Source organism: Podarcis vaucheri (genome assembly GCF_965113315.1).
Source record: "Podarcis vaucheri genome assembly, chromosome: 7".
NCBI classification, from domain to species: domain Eukaryota; kingdom Metazoa; phylum Chordata; class Lepidosauria; order Squamata; family Lacertidae; genus Podarcis; species Podarcis vaucheri.
This window is the reverse complement of record NC_138765.1, coordinates 21,426,187-21,436,096: the sequence shown is the minus strand read 5'-3', so window position 1 is coordinate 21,436,096 and position 9,910 is coordinate 21,426,187. Positions and strand designations below refer to the sequence as shown.

The window sequence follows — 9,910 nt, the reverse complement described above, 5'->3', positions numbered from 1 at the left end:
TTATCAAAATCCCAGTGTTTTATTTGCATGGGTCATGATAGACATAGATTTCTTCAAAGATGATCTAGGATGAGCCAAGAAACCTCGTTGGTGCCTAAGTGCACATTTAGTATTTTTTATTCATAACATTGGAAATGGCAGTCAAGGAGGATGGGATGAAGGAACAGCAAGTCAGAGAGATCTGGGATCCTTGCAAGCATCTGAAAGAGCAACAGGGTCGCCTGGGCTCACGTTCTGGTAAACCACCACAACCTGCAGGAAAAGAACACCCCAGGAGAAAAATCAGTCTTGCTGTGCATTTACAGTGCTGCTCAGCTCCTGAGCAACTAACTCTGCTTGCTATCAGTATTAAGGGATGAGCTCTAGACCATTGAACTTAGAGTGAGACTTCTAGCCCCAAGGTGAAATGCTGTTTTGACAACAAACACCTTATTTGGGGAGCAAGGAAGCAGGCCCCACCCTGGGATATCTTTGCCTACTCTGGTCACCAAACCCCACTCTCTTCAGTGTTACCGTTTCGGTGTAGTTGTCCTGGCAAACAGTCTTGCACCCGAACGCAGCGGTGGAGATAGTGATGCAAAACTCAAGGACGTTGAATACCAGGAAGACAGCCGTGATTGCATACAATATGCCCTGTCAATGAAGCAGAGAGCCCGGCAAAGTGGATTATTATCCATTTATAAATGTGTGTGTATGTGAGAAGAACAGAGTTTGAATCAGACCAGTGGACCGGATAATCCAGCCCCCTGTTCTCATTGCTGACAACCAGATGCCTCTTTGGGTTGTTGTGAGGATGCAAAACAACATAATAATGCACACAGACACCGAGTGCCCCTTGGACACTGGGAGACCAGGCAGAGCTGCCTAACTTGGCTGCCCCCCGAAGTATTCAAGGGCTCCCCTTGCTTAAAAGACCCCCAGTCAAAGCCAGGGGTCAGCAAACTTACTGTGCCTTGGGCTGGTGTCTCCAGCGCTGATTGCGCGGCGGGCCGGAGGGCAGGGGAGCACGTGCCCATACACATGCGCACACATTATTTCTGGTGTACTTCTGGGTCGGAAATAGCTTGTGCGCATGTGCACGGGTCTCCTCCGACCCAGATGTGCACTGGAAATAATGTTTGCACATGCGCAAATAACACTTGCTCATGTGCACAAGCTATTTCCAGTGCTCCTCCAACCCGGAAGTGGGCAGCGGTGCAGTGCAGTGCTGGTAAGAGCAGGCAACGGCAGTGGGCGATGGGGGTCGCTGCAGGCCAGATAAACAAGTCTCTCAGGCCTTATCAGGCCTGCGGGCCTTAGTTTGGGGACCCCTGGTCAAAGCCAAACACAGCAAACTTAAGCAATTCAAGTAATCCCATAACTGCTCTGTTTATGTCAAAGCGCCACTCTACTCACACCATGACTTCCTCTGTTCATCCTCCCATCCTGTCCTGCCGAGGTTGTCTAAACACACTTTCTGGTGCATTTTCCAGTCATTTTCCTTATCCAAAAAGGGTCGGTTTTCAGCAAGGGAGTGGTGTTTCTTGCACAAGGGCGTATCGAATCCACTTTAATCTCACAACCTGGATTTGCCAGGATGCAATTGGAATCCCGTCCCAAAATAGCAACAGTCTGGAAGAGCCCTCCCTATGATGAGACCAGCACTTACCCAAGGGAACACTGGGGATTTATTACACCCGCTATACTTTTTCGGATGATGCTCATTGCAGCTCTCTCACCTGCCTATGCAAATGGTAGCTATCCAGTGAAAAACAGAGGAAAATGATTCCAATGCCGGCCGCTACAGAACTCACGACGTTCATTCCCAGCATCCCTTTCACCTAACAGTGGGGACAAACAATGAGATATCATGCCTCCATTGAGCAATCCTGAAGCAACTGCCTGGTATAAACCTCCCCGGGAGCTGTAATTCTGTGAGGGAAATAGAGGTCTCCTAACATCTCTCAGTACCCTGAATGACAGTTCTCATGTGTCTTTGGAGAGAAGTCATAATTGTCTAAAGTGCTTTGATGCAGCTTTAAATGTATAGTGCAGAATGGGCTTCTGGGGACATCCAATAATGTCATAATACACAGAGGCAGAGCACCACCCCTTGAGTTTCACAAATTCAAGCTATATATAGAGTTAAATAACTATTGGATTCTAACCAGCCATATCTGAATTGATGCATGATTTTTGACATGGTAGCTGCAGACCAATATGGTTCTTGAGTTGAGATGATAAACCCCATAAGAGATACACAGAACTTCCTCTGGAAAATGCATGAAGTTGGACAAGGTAACTTCAGACCAGGAATTCTAGGAGGGACCCTTAAATGGCAATCAGCAGGCACCATGAATTCTGCACTCCATCTTTCATCACAATTTCCCAACAAGCAAATAAGTTACCAGTGGTATTTTGGGGTTCCTGGCAGCTGCCACAGAGAGGGACCCTGAAATGATGTACTGTAAGAGAAGGAAAAGGAAGTCAGAAGCTAGGAACAAGATTCCAAGGGATTTTTCTCACATCTTGCCTTCCAGTCCATTAGGTCATAACCAGAAAACGATATTAATGGAGCATTACTTGATGTTTCTCATGCAAAAGTACTGAAGCAAAGATACCCTTTCTGCTGGACAGCTCCATAACTATCATGGGATTTGTCCATACAAATTCTCTGGTGGACTCTTTGAGGGAGGAGGTCCAGGGCACAAGGAGCCTCCAAGGCTGGATCTGGCACTGTTGCTGTGCCTTCCCTGCTCCCTAGAATGGTCACCCCATCATGACCACCTCCAAGGCCCCATGTCAGCACTGCATATAAATTCTGAAATAGGATATGAGGGTGTGCAAAGTTGCACAGACAGTTAGCTTCCACAAGCAATATGGAAGGGCAAAGGCCTATGCAGAACAATGAAGCCCCATCCCATAATTACAGGAACACCCCTTCAGCCATTCTCCAGCTTCTGACATTTTCACCAGCTATCCCACACACATGCCATCTTCATGTCTCTTGAGCATGAGAAACTGTCTATCCCCCCCCCCAAAAGCTGAACTTCTCAATAGTAGTGCCTGGTGGGAAGGGGCAGGACTGCACTCGATTTCCTGGCAAAGGAGTCTCTGCCTCTTACTGGGAGAGTGAGGTCAGGTGGTATGGAGATTGGCACTGTGCAGAGCCAATCCTGTGCTCCTGGCATTGCACCCACATGCCACTAACACCCCAGAACACACGCTCAATTAAGCAGCACTGACTCTCTGCCCACAGGTCAGGTGTGTGGTTTCTCCCTCCCCAGTGGCTTCTATTTTCCACTTAATTCATGAGGCATAATTCTGAGTCCCGTCCCCCCCTTTACACAGTAGCAGTTGTGGGATCTTTGAGTGATGCTCAGCCTTGGTCAGTGTTGCCTTCTGGTCTTCCAATGATGGTCTTCAGCTGTTGCAGAGCTGTGGGATCTTCAGCCCTAGAGATTTTGCTGAACTACAACTCCAATCACCCCTGAACTTTAGCCAGGCAGGCAGGAGCTGATTGGAGTTGCAGTCCAATCACCTGGGGACATTCCCAACCTCACCATCTCTCCCTTAGTCTAAGCTGAATCCCAAAGGAACTTTTCTTTTTCTTTTTTTACACAAAGATGTGTGTTGGATTACCAAGATTCCGCTCCAGATTGGTACTTCAATTACAATGTAACTGTAATAATAATAATAAGGCACAGTGTGAAAGGCAGCTCCAAGACCAACTTGCATAATTCCAATGAGTATCTGCGTGATCTGCAAAGACAGCATAAAACCAGGTCTTATTATCACCACACATTCTAGCTGCAGACCAACTGAAAGTTACTTCAAACATGGTGGGGGTGGGCACATGTTGAGGTGAGCAGGGCTGAAGGCCTAAGTGGGTGGAGCCAATGCAATGCTATCCAATAGTAAACCATTGCTATGCTCAGGACCAGATTTAGGTTTGATGAGGCCCAAAGCTACTGAAGGTAATGGGGCCCTTTATATGTCCAGCTGTCCTTTGTCAACAACACTTTGTCACTGGTTTGTTTTTGTGTGTGTTGAATATATGCTATATGGTAATTTATGGACCTAATAGGTATCTAAAGCCATTTGCACATAACAAAATATGTATTTTATCAAAGTAATTGTTGAACTGAAATACAATCAAGAAGAAGTATATTAATAATGAAATACAATTAAGAAGAAGTATATTAATAGTGAAATAATTATTAAGCTCTAGCTTAAAATGTTTTTTTATTCATAACAAACTTAATAATGCAAACACATTGGCATTTGGAAATAACAAAAGTTCCTTTAGAAACACAGTTTGCAAAGACTCATAATCTAGTCTCTAGAAACTTGCTATAACATGAAATACGGTAATACAGTGGTGCCTCGCAAGACGAAAAGAACCCATTCTGTGATTCTCTTCGTCTAGCGGTTTTTTTGTCTTGCGAAGCAAGCCCATTGATGGATTAGAGGATTAGCGCTATTAGCGGCTTTTAGCAGCTTATCAGCTTATCGGATCAGCTGATAAGCGGCTTAGCGGCTTAGAAAAAGGGGGGAAGGGGGGAAAAACCCGCAGGAACTCGCAAGACATTTTCGTCTTGCGAAGCAAGCCCATAGGAGATTCGTTTTGCGAAGCACCTCCAAAACGGAAAACTCTTTCGTCTTGCGAGGCATTCGTCTTGCGGGGCACCACTGTAGCAGGTGTAAATATATGGTGCAAACTGCTAATAATTATAATTATGTGGTGCAAACTGCTAATCATAATAGCTTTATTAATATGAAATTAGGTGTTCTAACCTGTACAATGCAATGGTAGTTAATACAATGCATTTTTAATATAGTAATATCAATATCCCCATAGTAGTCCACACTGTTCATTGGGACAGTAGACCTTTGTACCCTGTTACACTTAGTGAGTGTAAAAGACGGTATTTCTTTCTTTCAGTATAATTGGGGGGGCAAGAGAGTGGGGCCCTAAGCTATAGCTTGTTTACCTTATACGTAAATCGGCACTGGATATGCTCAAGGTCTTGCCTCCGGGAAAGAAGCAAAGGAAACCAATGTATGCAGAGATGTCGGGAAGGGTTATGGCTGTGCACAGCCATTCAACATACAAGCTGTGAGTATGTGGAGTGTTGTTTATTTCTTGGCTGCAGGGCTTTTTGTCAAGGGAAACTCATAGGAACTGAGGTGTTCATGGTGAGCTCTGGAAGTTCTTTTTCTAGAAAAACAGCACTGCTGGGCCGCATGTCCTCAGAACATGGCAGACATGCATCTTGCTGCAATTGTTGACACTTGCTTATTTTTCAGAATATCACCAGAGAGAGAATAAGAGGCAGAGAATATAGTCTGCGGTCTGAACCTCAGATGAAGAAGAAGAAGAGGAGGAGTTTGGATTTGATATCCTGCCTTACACTCCCTCTCAAAGCGGATAACCATCTCCTTTCCCTTCCTCCCCCACAACAAACACTCTGTGAGGTGAGTGGGGCTGAGAGACTTCAGAGAAGTGTGACTAGCCCAAGGTCACCCAGCAGCTGCATATGGAGGAGTGCAGAAGCGAACCCAGTTCACCAGATTACGAGCCCACCGCTCTTAACAACTATACCACGCAAGGTATCATCCCAACTTCTTTAAAAATCTCTTTGGATAGGCATAGGAAAGGCAGGAAGAGTGTGGCTAGCCGTCTCCTCATAGCAGTGGTTCTGCTTTCCCTGGGGACCCTGACAAACTAAAGTTATTTATGTTATTTAAAATACTTGTATGTGGGAGGGCAGGAGATAGGGACCTGTCTTGCGCAACTCTACGCACATCCACTCAAAAGCCATTCCCACTGAGTTCAGTGAGATTTACTCCCTTGTATACAAACTGAATTTTCTTCCTACAGTATAGAACTTTTTAAAAAATGAATAGAATAGATCATGATGCAGTCAACATTTAAGCACTTCAAAAATCCAAAGGTTTCATTCAGAAAGATGAGTATGTATTTCGCTGAAACCAATCAGAATGTAGGATGCTAAACTCCAGACATTGCTGAACTACAACTCCCACGTTAGCTGGGGCTACACAGGGTGCAGAAGAGAAGACAGAATTGACTTCAGAAGCAAGGCTGGGAAGCTGAGAAGAGGGCTTTGCAGTTGTCTAAGGGTAGGCAGGTCTAAAATGTTATGGGGAAGGAAGTGGGAGGGCTCTCAAATAGAGCAGGCAGGAGAACACAGACCCTCTAGGTTTCCCCTATATTCCATACTCACCCCCAGTGCCAATGGCTCACCCCGATAAAACTTCTTAACTGCTTTTGGCATGTAAGCATCCGACTCATCTCTCGAGAAGGATCGGGGGGTCAGTGGTGCGATCGGATTGGAATCCATGATGGCGTTTGGGGAGTGGTTTTGTAAAACAGCAACTGTATCAGGAAGAGGAGATCTAAATGGGGCAAGGGAAAATAGTGTGGGAATGTGTATAGAAATTAGGAAAGGATATATTACCCTTCCTTACACTCGTTTGTGAGTTTAGCAGAGCACACCCCTTTTGCGACAAAATTAGGAAGCTGCTGTTTCAGTTTGTTGCAGCCTTTTTGATGAAGCAATCCAGGATGCCTTGATGTGTAGGCTGGGTTTTCCTGGTGTTTCCCCCTTTTATCCCCCTTAAAACAACAGCAGCACAAAAAAACCAGTCTTCTTTGAATAAAATACAGTTTACTCACAGTTCACATGCAGTAGCAATCTGGAGGCAGTCTTAGGCTGCAGTTACAGGTGCATTTGTATATACAAAAGGACCAGGGAGTCTGAGGCTGAAACTAGACACATCAAAGAAGCATTTCAGTTAAAGGCCTGGTAAATTTAAACAGGGAAAACAGGTAGAGAAATAAACGGGAGTGCACAGCGCCATCTGGTGGCACAATGTTATATCACCTATAAAAAGGTAAAGGGACCCCCGGCCATTAGGTCCAGTCGTGACCGACTCTGGGGTTACGGCGCTCATCTCACTTTATTGGCCGAGGGAGCCGGCGTACAGCTTCCGGGTCATGTGGCCAGCATGACTAAGCCGCTACTGGTGAACCAGAGCAGCGCACAGAAACACTGTTTACCTTCTCGCTGGAGTGGTGCCTATTAATCTACTTGCACTTTGACGTGCTTTTGAACTGCTAGGTTGGCAGGAGCAGGGACTGAGCAATGGGTCGCAGGGATTCGAACCGCTGACCTCTGATCGGCAAGTCCTAGGCTCTGTGGTTTAGACCACAGAGCTACCCACACTGTATCGCCTATACAACACATATAATTCACTTTTTCTCTACCAATCTAGCTGAGTCCTGAGACTTTGGACTTAAGACTCAACAACCCGCTACATCTCTGTAGAGTAGAGATGCAGTGGTAGAAGATGCACGACGATGGCAAGTGAGCAAGCTGGAGTAAGTGAGAGAGGCAGATGTGATCAGTATTACAGTATAAGTTAAGTTATGCCCAGAAGTCCTCCCTGCTGGATCCACATTTCGCTGAGTGCCCATTCCAGCAAACAGAAAACGTTGAAGCTGACTCCTCTTTCTGGATTTCCCACAAAGAGGGGAGGGAGACGGAGGAGTGTGAATTATTGCCCCCTTTTGGAAGGAAAGGACATCCCAACTCTCTTGACCACTTGCAGACTGTCCTTATTTTCTGGGTGGGCTTCAAGGACATACTTGCAAATTTCAGTAATGGAATTAAACTGGGTTTGGCAAGCTTGCACAAGAAAACTGATTTCAGATCATAAGAATCTTACATTTCACAGTAAGGAAAGTGACAAAATGCACTGGAAAGTCCAGAGTAACAACTGCAAAATTATTTGTGGGGAGCTCATACAAGAGAGTGGGAATGATTGCTAAACAGCAGGCATCTGACTCCTTTGAAAACTTGGTGCAATCAAATCAGGATGAAATCTCGAGAAATAGGTCAGCTGGGAATAAACTAATTAGGGAGTTGTCCTAGAGGAAGGGACGCAGGTGGTGCTGTGGGTTAAACCACAGAGCCTAGGACTTGCCGATCGGACAGTTGGAGGTTCGAATCCCTGTGATGGGGTGAGCTCCCGCTGCTCGGTCCCAGCTCCTGTCAACCTAGCAGTTCGAAAGCACCTCAAAGTGCAAGTAGATAAATAGGGACCGCTCTCCGGCGGGAAGGTAAACAGCGTTTCAGTGTGCTGCTCTGGTTTGCCAGAAGCGGCTTAGTCACGCTGGCCACGTGACCTGGAAGCTGTCTGCAGACAAGCGCCGGCTCCCGGCCTATAGAGCGAGATGAGCACACAACCCTAGAGTCGGTCACGACTGGACCTGATGGTCAGGGGTACCTTTACCTTTACCTTACCTAGAGGAAGATGCACAGGGATGTAGGATCCAGAGGATCCCTGGTTGTCCTGCCAACTTCCCAGCACACCTGGGCTATGCTCCCAAAGTAAGAGAAATGGAGGTGCCTTGAAACTGAACGGGAGAATCCAAACGCCACAATATAGCAATAACTTTGTTACTTTGTACCAAGCAAAATGTCCCAAAGTTTGTGAGCAAACTTTTGAGTTCCACAGAATTCTTTCTCAGGCTGAATGAGGTTGGGGGTAGAAGGAACAACTGGGGCTAATGAACAGGCTTGCAGATTATTAAATAAAAATAAAAATAAAAACTTTTCAGAGGGTGTCCAAAACAGTACAGCGAGGGCACCAACGGATCGTGTTGCTTTTCACATCTCACGCAGGGTGGGTTGAAGTCGTGCTTCAGATCCAGCCAGTCGGGGCAGAGTGTCGTGTGCGCGCACAGCCATTGCCTAACCTTCGCGCGCGAGCTTTGTGCAAACGCATCAAGATTCGTGCTCCATAAAGCGACTCGTTCACAAGTGACCCTTAGCGGCTCGCGCTGAATTTACGACAGGCTGAACACTTTGTGCCATTAAATCAGGATGATTTCTCAGTCAACAGCTGGAAAGGACCTCAAGAGGGAGCAATCCTGCAGAAAGACACGCCGCCGCCCCTCGGGATGAGCAGGGTTAGGAAGCAGAGGGTTCCGGATTGCGCTGGCGATTTCCCTGAATTTACGACAGTTGAAAATAGTGGCAGGCTGGAAGTGTCCTAAATTGGCATCCCAATGGCGAGGGATGGAAACAGGAGACGTTCTCCCTCCCTTCCCTTACTGGAGAGCGGAGAGACTGAGAGCAGCAGGCGCACTTGGCACAACTAACATAAATCCTGGCTACGCCCATAACAGCTAACGCGGGACTCCAAACTGCCCGTCCTCCTCCTCAGCAACAGGTCCTTCCTTCTGCCTCGGAGAAAAAGGAGTGGGAAAGAGCTGGTTCCTCTGGCTGGGACCCTTGCAAAGGCAACCACCCGTCAAGGCTGCCACGCAGAATACAGACCGTGGTGCATGGATCCCTCGCCTCCTCTGGCCCCAAGAGCGCGAAAAGACGTCCCTGCGCCGCTGGGATCTGCGGGATGGTCGAGGAATCCCGGCCAAACGGGATGATGGTTAACTAGCGGGGCTGAATTTTGGGGAGAAGATTGGGGAAGGGAGGGAAGTGCGAACTTGTCACGGACCTGTTCAGAAAGAGATCTCGCTCGCAATTCTTGCTTCTCAGCTGCCGCTCCTTTCCTGGCGGTGCAATCCTAGGGGTGCCTACTCGAAAGAAGTGTCAGCTGATCACATTAGAGCTTGCAGAAATAGATGCGGACAGATATTGGGTAACAGTTTAGATTTTGCTGAATTCCAGTTTGATGAGAACGCGGGCTTTTAATTGGCTCTGTTTGTTCACGTCAACGTTTCCTCTCCGGATACTCCGACTCCGCCCCACTCTCTCCCAGTTGCATCACACACCAAGATTCAAAGCACTTTGCATTTGTCCATTTAAGGGTTATAAGGGTCTCCCCTATTATGCTCGATTTTGCCACCTACCCGCCCCATTTTGCATCGTTTAGTCCGGTT

At 46.8% G+C, this 9,910-nt stretch overlaps 1 protein-coding gene across 5 annotated transcripts; it reads right to left on the bottom strand.

Annotated features, from left to right (window-relative positions):
• LOC309537317 (membrane-spanning 4-domains subfamily A member 4A-like) lies at nucleotides 1–9,910 on the bottom strand. 5 transcript variants are annotated; one of them, XM_082232166.1, is made up of 8 exons: nucleotides 9,526–9,910; nucleotides 6,680–6,772; nucleotides 6,228–6,379; nucleotides 3,622–3,741; nucleotides 2,388–2,444; nucleotides 1,719–1,820; nucleotides 514–633; nucleotides 1–252 (listed from the first exon to the last, which is right to left on the bottom strand). In XM_082232166.1, exons 3-8 carry the CDS (start codon nucleotides 6,342–6,344, stop codon nucleotides 172–174), a joined length of 597 nt encoding a protein of 198 aa, XP_082088292.1. In that variant the 5' UTR covers nucleotides 6,345–6,379; nucleotides 6,680–6,772; nucleotides 9,526–9,910; the 3' UTR covers nucleotides 1–171. The 5 variants fall into 5 exon arrangements, with proteins under 5 accessions (XP_082088292.1, XP_082088289.1, XP_082088290.1 ...); XM_082232163.1 differs by having other exon boundaries at nucleotides 6,228–6,399; nucleotides 9,526–9,907; XM_082232164.1 differs by lacking the exon at nucleotides 9,526–9,910 and adding an exon at nucleotides 9,348–9,507 and having other exon boundaries at nucleotides 6,228–6,399.